We start from the raw sequence: 20,802 nt of genomic DNA, 5'->3' as shown, positions 1-20,802 counted from the left end.
TTTTGTGTTTTTTAATGGCCTGAGGTGTTTTTAACATCATGCCGGAGGACTACAGTTGAAAATTAGCCTTTGGCTAACACCAGCACATTTACAGCAATGTTCATTAATGTGCACTGTCCTCTAAATAAATAAAATGAGAAATGTGGGTTGTCTTCTCTGCCTATGCCGAACAGCTTTTTTTTCGTTTTTTTTTTTTTTTGATGTTGCTATTGACTCTTGTTTTGAGCTTCTGGTACCCCCAGGTACCTGTGAGCACGGGCCCTGCTACAGTGGTCAGTTGGTGTCTGCTCCAAGAATCGGCACGCCACTTTGACTGATCTGGATAGGGCCCGTGCGATAGGGCAACTTCAAGCTGATGTTCTGCAAAACCAAGTTGCGGCATTATTTGGAGTGAGCCCTGGTACCCTCTGCAAACTGAAGGCCAAGTTCCATATAATGGGGGATGTCAGAGACAGGCCGCAAAGTGGGCGTCCCAAGAAGACGGCACCCCAAGAAGATCGTTTCCTCATCCTGTCAGCACTTAGGAACCGTAGGCAGTCAGGGTTTGCAGGACGATATGGCCTATGGCTCTATATATTCATATTAAATACATTACACACACCATGTGTGCTTCAGTTATCCTGTGCCACTATTAATCATGAACATACAGTGTGTGTACAATTAGAAGGTGTGTGGTGTATATAGATGTTATTTTTTAATTTTATGTTATCTAATTTACATCTTCATCATTGCTGTTTTCTTATTGCTGCATTCGAACATATTTTGCTATTAGTAGTGTGTTATCACTTGTATTATTTTATGTATTGTTCGTTATCGTTCTGTGCTTTTGAGTTCTTAATAATTTTGTGAAAGTGTTATTAGGTGGAGGCTTCAAATGAGCCCTCTGGGTTTTTGCCTCTCCCTGCACTGTATTTTATTATTCATTTTTTTTCTTGCCTTTTTGTGTTTTAATTGTGCATTTTTAATTTTGTTTTCTTTCTTGCTTCTGACTCTTGAGCTGCTGTAACGTGTGAATTTCCCCAGAGTTGGATTAAATAAAATTAATAATAAATAATGGAGGGCGATGGGTTCATTTCAAAGCATGTAAACATTTCAAAACATTCAAGGCAACATTGATTCACTGTGTTTGTTGATGCAGAAAGATTAAAAGGTTCTGGGAAGAGTTAAGAGTTATAAATGAGAGGGTTATTTAAAAAAAGTGTCACTTGAGTCTGTTCTGTTCTTTTATTCAGAGAAACATAACTATAGTAAAATGAAGGAGCATTTAAAGACCTCAGCTTGCTTCAAGTCATAAAATGTAAAGTAAGTTTATGGAAAAACATTCACAGACCAAACACTTCTCAGGGGATAAGATGGATGTTATCAAGCCTTCCATTACAAAAGATAACTCATATATTAACGGCTCAACAGCAGACATTTGAGAATATACGGAGACAATTGTTAAGGATCAAGTGGATGAATACATTTCTGTGAATAACGCAGTTTCTGAGATTGTATAATTTTAATTTTCTTTTTAATACTTGTCACATTTTGCATTTATTTCAATTACTATACTCCAGATAAACATTTATTAACCAATGAGGAGCGTTCTTCTCCCTCTGTTCTGTATCAGTGCAGCAATTTTGTTATGTTCTGTATTATATGAATGTAAAAGGCTGTTTTACAGCACTGAACATTAAAAAATATATATTTATTGTGGAGAAGAAATATTCAAGGCATCGCCTCTTGTTGCACCATAAGTTGAGAGGAACAAATTAAAGGTTCACATGTTTTTAAAGTTTATCTTAGATCAAAGCTCACCTACAGTGTGGTGGTGTGGAGTTATTGATCACTGTAATCACTCCCCGTGTCCATACTGGCTGTGGAGAGATCTCCTCCTGAAATGTTTGTCTTTAGTACCATACTCCCTCTTTGTGTTTCCACACACAGTTTAGAAATGGCTTGTGGAGCGTGACAAAAAGCTCAAGGTGTCGACCTGGCTTCTAAATTTCCCAGGTCCCAATCTGCTCAAGGATTCTTGTGATGTGCCGGTACCCCAGATGTACCCCTAATCCAAGGTGGGGCCTCCTTGGATCGGACTTGGCTCCGACCTGTCGAGGCATGGACACAGGATCTCTGGGAGCGTCCTGCAGCGTCTGGCACCAGTGCGTTGGCGGCAGATCCATTTAGTCCAGTGGGTTGTGAAGTGGGTTAATGGCACGTGCCACAGATGCTCATTCAGATTGGGATCTGGGGAATTTGGAGGCCAGGTTGACACTTTGAGGTCTTTGTCAAAGTCCTTGGGCCATTCCTGAGCCATGTTTGCAGTGTGGCATGGTGCATCATCCTGCTGGGGGGCACTGCCATTGGGGAGTACTGTCTACATCCTGAGGGAGCCTGGAGTAGAGCCGCTGCTACTTCACGTTGAAAGGGGTCAGCTGAGGTGATTCGGGCATCTGATCAGGATGTCTCCTGGGCACCTCCCGTTTGAGGTGTTCCAGGTACGTCCCACTGGTAGGAGGCCCCGGCGCAGACCCAGAACACGCTGGAGGGATTAGATACCTCATCTGGCCTGACAACGCCCCCAGAAGGAGCTGGAAAGCGTTGCTGGGGAGAGGGACGTCTGGGGTGCTTTGCTTGGCCTGCTGCTCCTGGATAGGTGGATGGATGGATGGATAATCGATGCCCTAGAGGTGACGCCTGACGATACTTCAGCTCTGGAGGAGCTCACTGGACCCAGTAAAAAACAGACAATCCGCTGGCTGTACGTGGGTCTAGCAAAATGTTATTACGACAATATCACAGAGGCTCTTGAAGAGTCCAATGATCAGTACGTTGGAGAGTCAAAAGATGTGGCAAATCAACTCCGACTGGTCGTGTCAGAAAACAGATCAACATCTGGGCATGTTGTTTTTATTCGTTGTAGATCTAACCTGAAGAATAATCCGGTAAGTCTTACTGGACGATCCCAACTCGTCAAGACGTGCCATTTCCAGCGTGTAAATAGTTAGCTTGAAGGCTGTTTCCCTTGGCGAAGCGGACTTGGTAATGCGCGATAGTGGAAGGACGGGAGAATGCCGGCTGAAATCAGTGGCCGAATGTCAGGCTCATAGCCACAGTCGACATCTGGTGAGTCACACTAATAGATTAGTTAACTGAAAGAAAATGAATAGCCGACCATTTTGATAATCAATCGTTTGTCATTTTTCAAGCAAAACTTTTAAAAAATTGACGGCTCAAGCTTCTTAAACGTGAGAATTCACTGCCTTTCTTTGTCATTTATGACAGTAAATGAAGAGTTGGGTTTTTGGGTTTTGGATTGTTCATTGGATAAAAGAGACAAATTGAAGAAGTCACTTTGGGTTCTGGCATTTTTCACAATGTTTGACATTTTATAGACTACACAATAATCGTGAAAATAATCGGCTAGTCAATAATCAGATAAGTCAATAATGAAAATAATCGTTAGTTGCAGCCCTGCTGTGGATTTTGGAAAGCAGGAATCATTACAGGGACTAGTAACATCAATATACATACAGGCATGTGAGTATTGTTTTAAGATAGACTTGAACAATGTGAATCTGTCCTTTAAAGAAGAAAGGACCATAAAACCTCCTGGAGTTCTAAATAACGACCAAGCAAAAAACGTCAGTCATGAAAGAGCTGCATTTATTTGACAGTGACACAGTGGTACAGAGACAAATAATGAATCTTGTAATGAGGTACAGTACATCTTGTTATGAGGTACATCAGTGTTGTGTCTGAATCTTCTGAGGGTACGCACCTTTTCTGTTAATGTTTAAACTCAAATGTAGCTGTTGAAGCAGTACTGATCATTCTTTCAAATGAATACCGAGCGTTAAACTTCTAAACCATGTACACTCAGGATATGGTGAGAAGTAACACTGCGTTGAACTGTTAAACCTGTAATCAAACTAAATTTTTATATTCACAGCCTCAGCGTGCTGCGTGCATGTAAACATACTGCACCGTTTCTATGCTTCCGAACATGAACACACTACCTACAGTGCCAGAGTAAAATATAAAAGAGCAACATGTTAAAAAGAAACACACTTTAAGACGTCAACATGAACTGATACATTCAACACACACACACACACACACACACACACACACACACACACACACACACACACACACACACACACACACACGCGCAACAGGTTTGTGTTTTAACTTTGAGCTTGAACAGCTGTTAAATGTAACACTGCATTGTATAGAGCATCATCCATAAACTGCCGTAGGAACAGTAATTTCCTTTGACTCCCTATTGTGTCAATGGCGAAATGGTGATGTCATTGTTTCCTGAAAACACTAAACAGCATAGAGTCTAAAGAAAGTCGGCATACATTAGTATAGTAAAGGTAAAAACAAACTGAGAACCCAAAGCACCCTTTCAGGATTACATCGTCACATGTAAAAAAAAAAATAGACAAATAAAAGAAAACAGTCTTTGAGTGGGTAAACAGAAGCTGCAGAGTGTCTGCATGTAGGGTCTATCTCTGGTGAAAGTGTACAAAAATCTTCATGAAGCCAATTATTTGAAACTGAGGAGTTTACCTGCAAACTTCATGTCAAACAAACCTGTGGGAGAGACGGGAAGAGACATGTTAGAAGACTCTGAAGAGACTTTAAGATCAAGTGTGTAGTATTTAGAGGCATCTATTGGCAGGAATTGTGTATTATATTGAAAACAATAACAATAAGAATCGTGTTTTTGTAAACTTGGAATGAGCAGTTCATATCTACATACTGAGCAGGTCCTTGTACAGGCTCCCAGGAAGTGTGCCAATTTTTGCAATGGCCTAACAGTGTTGTTACATCCATCACATGATGCCCCACAGCCCCCAAACACCTTTTCCCATTGACTTAAATGGCGTAAGAGATGTGTGAAAATCAGTGGATACACTTTTGAGCATCACGATCTTGAAATGAATCAGTTCACCACCAGAATTTTATCTATTTGCCCCGATAATATTTGTCAAGCCTAGCAGAGCGTCATGATTAAATTATTTTATTCTCATTCAAGTTAACGGAGCGCTAAACCGATAATAGCATGGTCAGTGGAAGTCTCTAATGCGCCTGCTAGACACTGTGCGGAAGCAGTGCCGATCATTTGGGTGATTTAATTCGCAGCAATTTGACCATTTTGGCTTCATGCGCTACAGAGCAACTTCTATAGGAACGAACAGCCCCAGTTCTCTTTATATATCTTCTTCCATGGAGTCCACCATGTTGTTTTTACAGTATCCCAGAAAAGAAAAATCAAACACTTGGTTTAAACAGGGCCGCTTGTGTTTTCAGCCACCATAGTTCTCCTACACGCTTGGCACATGGGAGAAGTTTCAGTTTTGCAACCTCACTGCTGGATGCCACTAAATCCTCCACATTAGACCTTTAAATCTGACACCCGCTCACATCTGAAGACACGGGGCCTCATTCACTAATATGTGCGGAGAAATGTTCTTACTTTGACCACAAAGTAAGTGTGCGTTCAAAATTACCCTCGGATTCATGACGCAGTGGAATGGCCAATTTTGTTCTTACCACTGTGCATACATTAGTGAATCAGAATCATTCTAAACTGACAGGCGCGTGTCCGCTATTTGCATTTCCACTTCATTGCTGCTGCTGGGAGTTACATAGCTGCAGCAAATCTTGTCAGTCTTTGCAGTCATAAACAGCTGATAAGCCATCCGTCACTCTTCAAACATGTCATGTCGATCTCTGTTACGCTCTCACCTGGAGGTACAAAACCTGCAAAACCTTCTAGTAAGGCTAGATACCATCTTAACACTTGCTGGGAGGCAGATCAGAATCTTTTATACCCCGCACGCCTGTTAACAGAGTGGGATCTTGCAGGGTCACTATTTGCAAGTCTACAACTAGATTCTTTTTTAAATTATAACCCAGCCCCAAAATATTGAACCCAACTCGCTTTAGCAACACATTAATTCCTGATGTGTCTACAAAAACACGTAACTCTAGAAACAGGAGGTAAAAGGTGTCATATGTCGACAGTGTACTTGTCAATGCAGCATCAATACAACTGTATTCGCATACAAACTTAACATTTTGGATTTGTTGCCTCAACTCACTGCCAGCCCCCATTGGTTGGCTGCGCTACTTAAGTGGGAGGAGACAGTGGGAATGAGAGGCAAACTGCTTCAAAAATAAGATTTTTCAATAAAAACAGCACCGACTGGTGCATCAGATACACACTGAATTAAACACTCCACCAGTTTCTCCTCCTTTTCACAGTTAAAGACGATCTGGATTTGTTCACGCTCTTGCGCCTCCTTGACGTCCCCTCCATTTTAACGGTCTACCTGGTTTGCTGCTCCTTGTTTGGAGCTCAGCTATTGGTTGTTGAAAATGTTCACGCCATTGAATTCCAGTATTTGCATGAGCCAAGACTAAAAACTTAGGATAATATTAAACATGTTTAAATTTGTCGGAACGTCGAGACAAGAAAAAGACTGACTTAAGACAGCTCGGACTGAGTTTTATGATCTCCCTTACACCGAACAATTGACAACTCTATAAAAACGATACTGCTTTAAAAGTCATTTGGTGTTAGGCCTGCATCACATGTGCCGCAGTTCATAACTATGTAAGACAATCAAAGGGTAGTGAATGATGAACCAGTAGAAAATGACTGAGTGGAACCAGTGCTGCAGTTTTGTGTACCTTGGCTATAATTCCTCCTTCTCCACCTGCTCAACCTTCTCCTCCACTTTGTTGGCTGCTGCTGCGTCTGCAGCGGTGTCCTCTATATGAGCCAACATATCAGCTGTGAGGGCTTCCTCCAGCCGCCTCCTCACATTCTGCACCAGGTCTTCCTGCTTCCTGAGACGCACAGACAAGGAAAAAATAAAACACTGATGAAAACAAACCTTTCATGGAAAATATTTGATGATGACGACAAAGAGGATTTCACAGAAGCTGTAACGTGTAGTGCAGTCTCAGCCCGTACAGATCTGGCATGAGTGAAGTGACTGTCCCCCTGATCTCGTCTCTGTGCTCATCACACACTGAGCTCCACAGGCTCTCAGCATCAACAAGGGAAAGCATCAGTACAGTAGCTGTTGTGTAACGTATCAGAATCTGCCACAGTCATTCATTCAGTTAGACTATGTGCACAATGGAGAGTGAGATTACTCAGTATAAGATGAGCAACACAGTGCGGCTCACTCAGGGTTCCTGCAGCTTAAGACGAGTTACATTTAAGACTTTTTGTAATGCCACTTGAATTGGTTGCACATAACTGGGAAATACCTGCAGTTTGTTGGTGAATTTGCTGGCGATTCTGTGTTTCTCACTTTGTCTCGATTCCCACTGTGCAATTTGAAAAACTTTCTTGCATAAAATACGTCGAGCCTTGTATTCATTACCTTCTACTGGTTTTAGACATGCCGCAACATCTTGGTTAAATCTCCAGTTTTCATTGAATTTTGAATTCCCTGTGTCGTCCAGAGTACAGTGATGGTTAGCTAGCAGACAGTGGATCCTCTGCTCTGAGTATCCCTGACAGAAACAAAATATGAGTGTTGCTGGTTTTACTATCCTGATGTGGTGACGTTAATGTGAGAGGCATTTAGGGAAAATAAAAATGAAAAAAGATGGAAAAAATAGATTCTGACAGCATTTTACAGTAAAAAATCCAAAGAACAATGATTCATAAAACCCTTCTTCCCATGTCTTAGCATTTTTAAGACTTTTGAAATATTGCAATAAGACATTTTAATACCAATTAAGGCCTTATTTTTGAATTATGTATTTCAAAGCCTTTTAAATATTTTTAAGGATCCATGGGAACCCGGGGCTTAACTGGGGATTCTTGATCTCCCTGCCCCAACAGCATATTCACCTCACTGGTGGAGTAAAATGCACTACACCGAGAATGTCAAAAGTCCAGCCCAGGAGCCAATTAAAGCCTGCGGACTGATTTTAAACAGCCTTTGGCTTGACTTTTAAAATATACTATATGTGGCCCACCACACAATACTGGTTAATCAAGCAAGATCACTTTGCATTTTTTCCCTTCATACAGTTTGTAGAAATGCATCAAGTAGGAACTCCGCAGAACTCATGTTTTCATAAACAGATGGTAAACAAGCACAGGAATGGTTAGCAAACAGCGGACATTTCCTGACAGGTAGCAGACATGGCCATAGCAAGAAAGCGTAAAGTCGACGGTGAGGACTGCTGCTGTGGAAAGTTGAATACATTGTTATTGCAGGAGGAACAGTCGCATTTGTCTCGTTTGTGATTTCTATTTTTTAGTAACCCATTTGATGTGTGAAGCAGCTGCCGCCAGGTATTTTTCACATGATCTAATCTGACCCCCGCTCAAAAACGTTTGGACACCCCTGCACTAAACAAACACAGCAGAGTGAGTCAGTCTCAACACTTAACTACAGAACACAGTGTATTGTGTAACCTATCATAAAGCAGACGTAGGTGAAACATCGGGAGACTATTAACAGTTTTAAAAGTATCTTAGAATAAATGATAACTGTGTTGACGAAATCTACATGCTGACAGCTATGAGTGAAAAGCACTGAGATGTAGAAGACAGCAGCTTCCTCCTCACAGTGTTCGAACAGAAATACACTTTACAGTAGAAGCAGTGACAAAAACTCAATACCAGCTTGGTAGCTATTTAAGTTGACTACAGCACATTTGAAGCAGGGTGCTCTGTCTCAGGCAGAAGACACATGTACACTCTATACGTAACACCAATTACAAGTGTTCAAAAACTTAACATGATTATTAAAAACTAACAATAGGTTTTACATCTAGAGTCGAGTCGATTTCCAGTTTTACCGGTCTGGTCTGATGTACGTACGAGTTTAAACCGATCTGATTTAAATGCAAACAGGCTGAACCTGCATTTGTCTTGATGGCACGTTCTGAAAAATTAAAAAGTTGTCTATCAGCAACTTGTGCCGCCGGCGTCACAGCACAAGAAAGAGAAAAATGTACAGACAGCAGGAACAAAAGGCAAAGAGTAAAGGATGACTGACTTTGTTCCAACCATCGTAGCATGTGCTTGATGGTTTGAGAGAAGCGCTCCCTGACACCATCTTGCTTCTGGGTGTCATAGTAGCCATTCCAGCAGACTGTAGCATCATCAAGCAGGTGAGCTGGAGTTGCTACGCCTACACCGACAGCATCACGGTGATAAATCCATTTGTACTGCATTAGTTACACACAATAAGACAACGTGATTTAAATATTATTTTTGTTTATAAACGGACTAACGTGGCCGCTGCCAGTGTCTGAGAGGACTGAGAGGACTTAGTGCCGAGCCGAGGCAGGACACCGACAGCGGAGGTGGTAACAGAGCCGAGTCTCTTTATTTTCTACTCTGAAGCGGCTGCTGAGTCAAGTGAGACACCTAAGGCCCGTTTCCACTGAAGAAGTTCCTGGTACTATTTGGGGGGCAGGAACAACTACAGGAACGTCCTCTCGCTCAGCCCTCTCAACCGCCGTGTCTCCACCACAGTCTATATATGGTCTCCACTGAGATGGTCTCCACTGACAGAGCGGAGTAGGAGGAAGGTTCCTGTAAAGTTACCGGGCTCTGGATGTGATGTAATCGTTGCGCGACCATTTTGACCGGGGCGACAAAGGGACGCTGTTAGCTGTTAGCCGATAGCGGTGTCTGTAATAACTCACTAAACTCACAAAGTAGCCCGTGAAAAAAATATTTTTTCAGCGGATGTCTTAGTTACAACATGATTGAGCTAACTGGAGTAGTTTCATGTCGTTTCCGACAACGGGAGGCTTTTAACAGATGACGTCCTGATGTTAGCTTTGCTGCTGCTGTTAGCTGTCCCTGTCAGCTGCAGCCACTGATGCTTTCTAGACATCGTGATTTCCCAAAACTGAATAAATACCACACATCGCAACACAAAACTGCTTTGCTAGCTCAATCGTGTTGTAACTAAGATATCCGCTGGAAAAAATATGTTTTTCACGGACCAGTTCTTGAGTTTGTTTACATGGCCGTGGAAGCTATGAACAAGCTAACTCTCGTCTGCCGAGTTTTAAAAATGCCGGCTATTTTGTTGCTTTCTGTTGACGTCACATTCTGCCTTGAGTATATCCAATCAGCACCAAGTAACCCCCAAGCCCCAGCCAGGAGTTTTTCGGGGCTGTTCTGAGTACCTACAGGGGGCAGGGACTTGTTTAGCCCCTGTAAAAGCTCTGGAACTCTGTCCTTCGGGGGTGGTTCCTGCGGTGGAGACACGCACCAACGGCCCCAGCCCCGTAAATTTACCCCGAAGTTCCTGTGGTGGAAACGGGCCTCTAGTGGTAAAATTCGGTACACCGATAAAGTCGCTGTTCAGCTTAGAGTCAAACCGCTTTGAACATTTTTACACCACTCCAACCCTACTACACAAACACAGCAGAGTAAGTAAGTCTCAACATTTAACTACAATGTATTATGTACGTGTACTTTTGTCTCATTTACAGAATAATTTTCAGCTGACACGTAGGTGAGGCATCAAAACACTATGAGACTAATAACAGTTTTATAAGTGAGGAAGGCTCAGTCTGATCTTAGAGTTCAGTACGGGGGCTGATTGAGGCATTTTTTTACCTGCTCAGGACTGGCTATACTTAGCTAGCTACTCGAGCAAACAGCCAATAGAAGTCATTTATTAATGTAGCCTAATCCAGACGACAAAATAAACACTCTGCGGAATATGTTTCCTTCAGGTAGGCTAACTCAGGTAAAGGCTGCACAGAGGCAACAAGCACTGGAGAATACTCTCTTAAAAGGGACAGAAACATTCCCTCCAGACAGCAACACAGCCAAAGAGAGTCCAGACAGGGTTTGTTATTTTATAGTTTTGTAATAAAGTAATTAATAATGTCAATTGTCAGGCATATCTATTGGATTCATTTGAATAACTTTAATAAACTTCAAGTGTGAGCTGTGCAGCTGTATTATCTAGGAAAACAGAAGTACTGGCTCAGGACAGATAAAAAACATTGTGCAAGATGGTAAATTACTCGGATCAGGGGCAAAAAAAACTTGATCGGGACATCCTTATTTAAAATTATCGTAGAATAACTGTGTTGAAGAAATCCATATGTCAACAGAGAGGAGTGAAAAGTGTCAAGAAGCCAAAAACAACAGCTTCCTCCTCACAGTGTCTTAACAGAAATACATTTTACAGAAGGAGCAGTGACAAAAATTCAATACCAGCTTGGTAGCTATTTAAGTTGACTGCAGCACATTTAAAGCAGGGAGCTCTGTCTCAGGCAGGAAACACATGTACACTAGGGTTGTGCTTATAAGACGATCTTGGAGTCGACGATGGTCAGAGTGATCGCCAGTAACCACTTTGGTAATGTCAAAATTATATTTAGGTTGTTTTCCCATCAATGTATTAAATAATCATTGTCATTAGCTGTAGAAGTACTAAATTAATATTACATTTAATTTGCCCCACAATAGTTTCACATTGGCATCCCCTGCATATAACCGACACTGGCAACACTGATGAGCGTGCGGGTATGCACACCAACACACTCTGACCAACTGACCGTGCTACACTGTCCCCAGTGCTGAATGGAGCAGAGGAGAGATAGACAAAACATATAGCTTTGCTTCAGCTGCTTGCAAGGAAGAGAGACTCTGACACTGTTGTTAATTATGACGTAAATTTTAGCAGTCATCAGCCAGTGGTTAAAAGTGTTCCCAAATTTTATTATTTAGCATCTTGGAATAAGAATAAGGGTGCTTTCAGACCTAGAGTTGTCTTGCTTTGGTCTGAATCAGGGACAAAATTAGTCCTTGATTCAGACCAAAGCACTCCAGGGTTGTTTTGGTGCACATCTGAGTGCGATTGCTGTGTTCACACCTGCCCAAACGAACCACATGCGATTGCTGTGTTCACACCTGCCCAAACGAACCACACTTAGGGGGCAAACAAACTTGAGTTTGACTGAACCAAACCAAACAGGGCAGGTGTGACAGCACCCTAAGAAAAAGAGGAATACATATTTTAACTCCAGCAGACTATGAGGAGGAGGGAGGGAGGCCAAGCTGTAGGCTTGGGCCGCACCAGGGGCCTCAGCCAGCTGTCCTCCCCTCTCTGGCCCACACACCCCTGGGTCCTAGACGCTTAAGCAAGGTGGAATGGGTGACAGCTGAGTACCCTGCCGCAGCGGAGAAGGGCAAGTTGCGCCCCATCCATTCCCCAAGCTACACCTCAAACCCCAGCTAGAGCGTCCCATTGGACTTCCACATAGAGACAAGGTGTCCACTGGTAGCTATGTCTGACTTATGCAGGCCCAATGGGCACCCCTCTCCAACCCTGGAGGGTGTGAAAAGAAGGGAGAAAGGGGAGCGCCAACTGGGAGGTCAAAGTAGACTTTAAGATTCGCAGGGCTTGGCTTATATACGATGTGCAGTGCCAGAAACAGATTGTTATAACAAGAAGAAAAAAGGTGTGAAAATTTGTCTTAAATTAGAGGAAATACGGGAGAATAGTGACCCTGGGAGGAAACCAGGAGTCTCAGGAAAATACATATGGGTTGGCAAACATTTGACACCTTGCCACCAGCGATGGATTCAGCCTATTATCAGTTTCCAGTGTTTTCATGATTTGATTAACCCTGCAGTGGGGAACACTTTACCTGATGTCATCATCAGTCACTACGAAGGCTTTGCAGAGAGGCTGTGTCGTGTTGAGCCACACTCCGGGATTTTTCTCCACTGCAGCGGTGAGCTGTCCAGTGACGGGCGCGGGGCTGGTGTGCAGAGCGCTGGCGATGGCAGAAAGCAACGTTTTATCTGAACACGCAGGACCAACACCTGGGCAGAGGACAGCAGAGAAGCATAAGTCAAGCTTCTACAATAAACCAGCTTTGAATCACAGACAGCTGTCATATTTGTTCAGTTACACTCACCCTGTAAGCCTTTGGGAAGGTCCATAGTTTTCACCAGCTCGTCTGCGATATCAAACGCATTTAACCCGCTCAGCTTCCTCTCCCAGAACAGCTGGAGATTGACACAAACCAAGTTTTAGGTACAACTGCACACAAACTGAACATATGCATCATTTTAAGGACACTGAACAAGGTTTAAACGACCTGTCAGCACTTTCTAGATAACAGCAAAGACAGAGAGACATAACAGAACATCAGGTTTTATCTTGGTCAGCTATGCAAAACATTTCAACTGCTGACAGGATCAGTAAGTTCTTTTTACTCACTTGCCTTTCTATTGTATTGATGGTGGAGTTATAGTTTCCTGAAAAGTATAGAGAGTCTAACTGTGCATGTTTTCTGCCCTGTGACTTACTTGTTTGGGTTGGTCCACAGCCTTCTGCGGGTCTGTCTTCACCTTGTTGTTGGGATGATTTGTCACCTTGGTCACTGGTTGTTTGAAGATGGATGCCGTCTGTCGAACTGGTAGTGTTGTGTTTAAGTCAGGCTTGGCCTTTAGGAGAGACAACAACATGACTGACTGTCCAAAATTCTGATGACCAGCTCTGACCAGTTCTCTCTCATAATCAAATACAACTGTTACATTGTGACATTTGTGATGGGCCAGTTATCTGGAAAAGGCCAAGGAAATGAGGAGGAGCTCTTTATTGAGATGGTCTGTGAATGATTGGTGGTTCCTTGTGTGAAGAGCTCATTTTTGAGAAACACTTATATCCACTGATGAGTTCAAGGGCATCATAAAGAACGTGGTGACAGAGACATGTGCTTCATTTTCTTGAGAGGCTTCGGTGTTTGAATAGTTGTTGTTTTATTGTGGATTTTTGTATTATATGTTGTATTTGTTGTATTTTAAATGTGTTCTGATTGGCTGCTACCTCGGCCAGGTCTCTCTTGCAAGAGATTTTCACTGTCAATGGGATTTCCTGGTTAAATAAAGATAAATAAATTTGGTTTTGTGTGTGCAATGACCAGAAGGTCGCTGTTGAAAAGATGGTGTCTGAATGACTGATTGTGAGAAGTTACCAGAGTTGCCAACTTGGCAACTTTCTTGCTATATCTAGTGACTTTTCAAATTCAGACCCTCTTAGAAACTTTATTTCTAAAAAAGCAACTATCGACAGATTCAGCAACTTCTTCAGACCATCAGAGAAAACATTAGAGAATACATTATATTTTAATTATTCCTATGCATGCTGCTTTGAGTTATCCCAGTCCACGGCTCTTCCTCTATCAGTGCGGTCTCTCCCCCTCTCTCCTCTTGCACCATGCATTAGATATGGGGCAGGCAGGAGGAGACGAGACACTGCTCGCCATGGGAGTTAAAGTGAGTTTCTATGGTTACATTGATGCGCTCACTCTCTGGCTTAGAAGTGAGAGACAGTAGCGCACTATAGACTAAGCACCACAGCTCTTAATGCCATTCAAATTTTCTGTAGAAAATGTTTCTATTGAATCTAATTCAGCAAATTTTAATGCTTACATTGATGCACCATGACCTCACTGATAAGTGAATGAGCGTATGACGACTGTTGGAGCTACTGAACCTACTTTCAATGGAAGAGAGTTGGCAACACTGAAGGTTACTGCACAAATCTACATATTTGTTTGACTGCGTTAATGTCAGTGTTGTCAGTACCAAACAGGCGGTACTGTTGCATCCCTTACTTCATTCTTAAAAGTGTGAAGAGACAATGTAAACGTTACAACAACCTGGTGTAACTATTATGATGCAAGAGCAGTTTAGAGGGAGAATTCTCTCAAGTTGAACAGCAGATAAAAGGCTTAACTGATGTCAGTTTTACAAAGTACATTTCCTCGTATCGCAGTCATCAGTCAATCATAAAACAATTTCTGTGGGAGAGGTTTAACAGCGAGGAAGGCAACAACACTCTGAAGTAGCTACAGAGTTTCTCTGCGAGGATTAAGAGTCTAGATGTGTCCAAAATCTCCCTTTATTCACTGCCTTGTACATTATATTTACCATCAAAATTCTATCATAAGATAGTGTCAGAAAGCTACACTGACGCTACAGTAAACTACTGAATGTTTATTATATAGGTCATAGGTCAAGTGTTGCCCAGGCTGGTTCAACTGTATGGCACAGTTGCAAAGAAAGCCACTGTTAGAGGGGGAAAAAAAGTCTCATGACACACTAACTAGTGTTTGCCAGAGGGCACGTGGACTCTGAGACAAAGTGGGAGAAGGTTTTATGGTTTAATGAGGCACAACTGAGCCTTTTGGACGCACTGATTATCATTCCCACTATGTTTTGGGTTCAGGACAACACTTCAAATGTGTCATGGAGTGACTAATTTAACCTGCTTCCTCAATAGCTTCCACTTATGCTTGGTGTGGTGACACCAGCATTACGACAGGAGTGGAAATATATGGAAAAATGCACATGTAATGACAGTGAGAACTTATTTTTCTTGATGTGTATCAGGTGTTCAGGGTGTTTAGTACATAGATGCCTCCAGAATGTTCTTTACACTAAAAGAAAAGGATAAAATTTGGAGCTGCAGTTATTTATAGGTTATTATGCAATGGTTTTACTGGTGCAGCCCACTTGAGATCAAATCAGCCTGTATGTGGCCTATGAACTGAAATGAGTTTGACACCTCTGGCCTAAATTAATCCAAATGTGTGGCAGGTCCCTGTGTAACCTGAGCTGGAGCAGGTTTGCGAGGAATGCTGGAGAAAAACTGCCTTGTCAAGATGTACGAAGCAGACACAAACCTACTCACATAAACTCAGGGCTGTAATTACTGTCAAATGTGCCTCTGCTGATCCCTCTGGAACACTTGAATATTAAAGACTCCTGCTGTGTTGGTCAGTGTCAGAAAGTCTTATTAAAAATGCTTTGATTGAATGATGTGAAACAATAACATGCTAACCTTCAGGGGAGGTGAATGTGTTTTATGGGCATTGGTGTCCAGAGATCACTGAAAAAGCACCGCGTCCATTCTGTTTTAGCACCGCTCAGTCATTTACGCTTCATAAATACCAACACCAAACACAGTCTCACCCTGATCTGATGGTTGATGTCATAGAGATGCTTGTGCCTGCTGCGCTGCACTTTGGTCAGGAGCGACCATCCACCCCGGGAGTGGCTGGCATTCACATCTGTGTGAAGGTTGCTGCCCAGAGTGCGGACGATCTGAGGCTTGTTGAGAATGCGCTTAACAGGAACACTGGAAGGAAAAACAGAAAACTCATCAACACAAGATTTACCTCGTCGATAACTGAGGCATTAAAGGGACAGTTCACTCCAAAAATTCTTCCTCTGCATTGTCTTGATATGTTGTTAAAGTATCAGTATGAGTGTTGGAGGTATTAGCTATAAAGATGTCTGCCTTCCCTCAAATATAATGGAACTAGATGGCACTCAGCTTGAGGTGCTCAAAGAAAAAATACATTTGAAAAACTCAATAGCAATGTCTCTTTCCAAAAATCATGACCCAGTTACTCAAGATAATCCACAGACCTTGTTGTGAGCAGTTTGACGCAGAACGTATTTTCTGCCCACTGCTAGCTCGCCTAGCACCCCTGAGCTAACTAACGTTACAGCTCAGCCGAGGAGGATGCCATTAATGTTTACATCTCATTCTGTCAGGTGCCTCTCGTCCATGAGAAGATGCACGCTTCCTTCTGTGCAGTGATACAGTTGGCAGGTGTAGTTAGGTAGAAAGAAAATAGTTCCTACATGAAACTGCTCACAGCCAGGCCCCCGGAAAGTATGCCAAGCTTTGAAGCCAATTTTCATAGTGGCCAGAAATGGAACGACACCGTCAAGTGATGTCATTGGGCCAAAAAAGACTTATGTTGTGAAAAGAGGCATGTAGATACATTTTTTGAGCAGCACAACCCCCGCAAATTGACTTGTTTTACTATCGGATTGGATCCATTTGGTCTGATAACATCTGGAGAGTCAAGAGAAGCCACACCATTAAATAATTTTATCTCCATTTAAGTTAGTTGAGCGCTAAACAGGAATCACTGGTTCTGCCGATAGAAGTCTCTAGTGCACTTGTTGTATGGATGCATACAGTGCCCATCATCTGGGTTGACTGTGTCTGGCTTCATGAGCCACTGATGGCCCTTTTGCAGCAACTAAGCTCTGGTTCTTGAACTGGTTCCATTCAGGATTTTTTTTAACCTTGGTGCTTTCTAGCAAACCAGCCTGCATTCCCACCAGGTTTGCATGGAATCATTGTAGTTAAGGATCTGTCATCAACAGAGGGTGTTGCACAAAGTACAATGTATTTAAACAGTAGTAGCAAAATTGTGGATCACATTGATTATCTGCAAACATCCGTTCTGTTATTACAGATACTTGTTTTTACCCAACAAAATAAGCCTGAACCAACTATTAATGAGACCACTGCACACTCTCTTGTGTGGTGATTTCTCACTTGTCTTCTCCATCCTCTTCCATCCTGTAGAATATAACACGCCCACTATTGATGTCACAGTTCTTACTTCAGGTCAAGGAAAACCCGCCATTTTTGGTTTGAGCCGGGAACCAACTTCTCAGATTCTAACTGATTTAGTTTTGGTCAAAATGCTCTCAGCGGTTCAAAATTAGGTGCAGGATCTAGAGTTGCAACAGTATGAGATTTTCACCTTCTCAGAAAATATTGCAGTTCCACAGTATCACAGTATTACTGTTGTTATCAGTCAGAATGACCCTAAGAGGAATGAAAACTGAGGGTTATTGTTGGTTTTGTTATCATAATTGAAACCTGAAATCATTTTGTTAATGGAAGTATGAAAAAAAAGTCTCCACTTAGAAAATAACGAAAATCAAGGAGAGATTCAACATGCAGTTGCATTTTTTTTCCCAATACAGGAACAGGAACAGAGCCAGTTCCATATAGTTGGAAAAGGGGTATGAGCAACTTTCAAAAGAATGAATGGCGTCCTGCTTCCTAGCTGCATCCAGTTCTGCATACAACAACAAGGTCTGTGGATTACCATGAGTAACTGGGTCATAATATCTGGAAGGAGACATTGCTGTTGAGTTTTTTTCAAATGTATTTTTGGCGCTCTGAGCACCACAAGCTGAGTGTCATCTAGTTCCATTATATTTTAAAGACGTGACATCTCTATGGCCGATATCTCCAACACTCTGCAACTCACACCAAAACAATCTAGACGGATAAAGAGCACTACAGGTGAGAGGAAAAATATGTTTTGTATTTTGGGGTGAACTGTCCCTTTAAAGCAGTTATGGCTCTCATACATGACCTCTGTCAGGCTGATGGGGCACAGCTTTATGTGGTCACCAAGCTTCATGTTATCACTAACAATGATCAAAAGGTATAAGCTGTTCCACCCTAACAGGTGTAATCACAAGGAGTAAGAAGTGTCAGGTACATGTGTGCACGCCCACAGGTGGTGTAACATCCACAGTGAGTGAAAGCACCTGTGTGATGATCTTTAGGTGAGTAGGTGGAGCCTTAGAGTTGAGAGCTACAGCTCTGTAACTGTAACACAACAGCCTGCTGCCTGTACAAGCTGTGGTCACAGTGAGTCATATAAGAGACTTACATGCAGCACTGAACTACACGAGGCAGCATGTCCTTCACATACAAGTTAAAACAAGCTAACAGAGCCGCAGCTGAGGGTTTCACACCGTGTGTTAGTGGAGCTGTGTCGGGGCCCAACGCGCCGCAAATCAAGCGTGTGTAAACAATGAAAGTTAGCTAGCTAATCAAGCTAGCGGCGTCGCTAACGACAACGGACCAGCGTATCAATTACTATTGTTCGAAGTTGCTACTTTACAAAGCTAATGAACTAAAAACGATATGAAGCATTCGTTGAGCTAACGAAACAAAAGAGTAAATAACAATAACTTGATCGTTTGCGAAGTGTTCAAGTGTGCAAGACGCATGTATGCATGCGTGCATTTCCTGCAGAGAAACTTTCATTTTAACAACTCCTTCGCCGGAACATTTAAGAGTCTCACCCTTTTCTCTCCATGCTCTCGGCTGTCTTGGTTTTCTTGTCTTTGATTCTGGCTTGTGAAACGATAAGTAGCCAGCTAGCTGCCTTTTGTTGCAGTCATAATTTTCCACCGAGTCTGTTTGTTATCGATCCCCGCTGTCTGTCTGTCTCCCGTCAGGACCTCCGACACTACAGATCACTCCGCCAACCGTGTCACACAATCAGCTGAACACATCCGCCACACTACTGTAAAATAGTCCGCGCCAGGTTTTTCTATATATTTCTGTACATACACACAAATCTAAATCTACTAGTTCAACTTAAAAAAAAAAAAGGGTGATAATTAACATGCATTTTTAAGTAGTTCCAACCCTGGCATTGTTATATGTCTTTTATAATCTGACTAAGTCAATTAGTTTAGTACAACCAACATGATTTGCTTTGACCTAAAAAACTTTAAGTTGAACCAACATAATATGTATCCAAATGTTGTGTTGCTAGTTAGAGGTCAAATTGTTTAATTTAAGATATTCTGACTTTATTATTTTTACCTGAACTAACATATATCAAAATCTCTCTCTCTCTCCCTATATATATATATATATATATATATATATATATACACACATATATGTACATATCTATTTATATATACGTACATATATATTTATGTTTATACACATATACATTAGAGATGCGTGGATAGACCCGCACCTAACCCATGCCAAACATTAAGTTATTGGCTCTCACCCTCTCCACAACGCTCTGGTCGAACTGAGGAGCACCTTCAGCCAGAGACTGATTGCTCCTAAATGCACCACTGAGCGCCACAGGAAGTCATTCTTACCTGTGGCCATTAAACTGTACAACTCCTCCCTCTGATGATCGGACTCATTTGGCTATTTATAAAACAAAACACACAATATAATTACTCATTCTTATTTCATTTATAATGCTACAACCATTTCATTGTATATTATATATATTTCAGATTGTCTACTTTACTATTTTTATTTATTTTACTTTATTGTTTACTTTAATATTTTATTTTATGTTAATGTCTACTTTAATATTCTATTTTATTCTAATGTCTACTTTAATATTTTATTTTATTTTATTTTATTTTAATGTCTACTTTAATATTTATTTTATTTATTTCATTGTCTATTTTAGTATCTTATTTATATCTTCATCTTTATCTCTTGTTTCCATTCATGCTGTATTTCTATTTCTACTTTGCACGGAGCATTGGAACAAAAACAATTTCCCCCCGGGGATTAATAAAGTATTCTGAATCTGAATCTGAATTTAAAGTATGTCCAGCTGTTTGTGCTCATTCGCTTTTCATATAGGCGCATTTTCTTGACTTAAACAATTAAAAGAGTATAGGCTACTTTCAAACGTGGTCACATTTCTAATGTAAAAATTATTCTAGCCTAATATTGTTTGCTCTGTTGCAATAATAAAAGTCTTTGAAGTAAGTCAAGTCCTCTTGTGCCCTGTTTTACGGAGTGTGCGGTCCACCCGCAATCCACCCGAAATTAATTACAATGTTAATTTTTATTGGCCCACCCATCCGCGGATTGTGGATATCCGCAGATGTCGCGGATATATCCGCAAGATTTGCATCTCTAATATTCATACACATCTAAATCTACTAGTTCAACTTAAAAAAAATGAGGTGATAATTTTTATTCATTTTTTAAAGTAGTTCCAACTCTGGCATTATTATGTCTTTTATAATCTAAGTTAATTAGTTTAGTACAACCAACATGATTTGCTTTGACCTCAAAAACTTTTAGTTGAGCCAACATAATATTTATCCAGATGTTGTGTTGATATTTAGAGGTCAAACTATTTAAGATATTCTGACTTGCTTATTCT

The 20,802-nt window shown here is 41.5% G+C and overlaps 1 protein-coding gene across 1 annotated transcript; it reads right to left on the bottom strand.

Moving 5' to 3' along the window:
• Window positions 1-3,631: 3,631 nt before the first annotated feature.
• Window positions 3,632-19,117, bottom strand: mbd3a (methyl-CpG binding domain protein 3a). The gene is made up of 7 exons (XM_050032499.1): window positions 18,941-19,117; window positions 15,998-16,163; window positions 13,328-13,465; window positions 12,934-13,024; window positions 12,661-12,838; window positions 6,691-6,849; window positions 3,632-4,584 (listed from the first exon to the last, which is right to left on the bottom strand). The coding sequence occupies exons 1-6, from the start codon at window positions 18,952-18,954 to the stop codon at window positions 6,696-6,698; spliced, it is 741 nt and encodes a 246-aa protein (XP_049888456.1). The 5' UTR covers window positions 18,955-19,117; the 3' UTR covers window positions 3,632-4,584; window positions 6,691-6,695.
• Between the last annotated feature and the right edge of the window lie 1,685 nt (window positions 19,118-20,802).

This window comes from Epinephelus moara, chromosome 21, assembly GCF_006386435.1.
Source record: "Epinephelus moara isolate mb chromosome 21, YSFRI_EMoa_1.0, whole genome shotgun sequence".
Lineage (NCBI taxonomy): Eukaryota > Metazoa > Chordata > Actinopteri > Perciformes > Serranidae > Epinephelus > Epinephelus moara.
The sequence above is the reverse complement of the archived record's forward strand: the minus strand, read 5'-3'. Positions and strand labels throughout refer to the sequence as shown.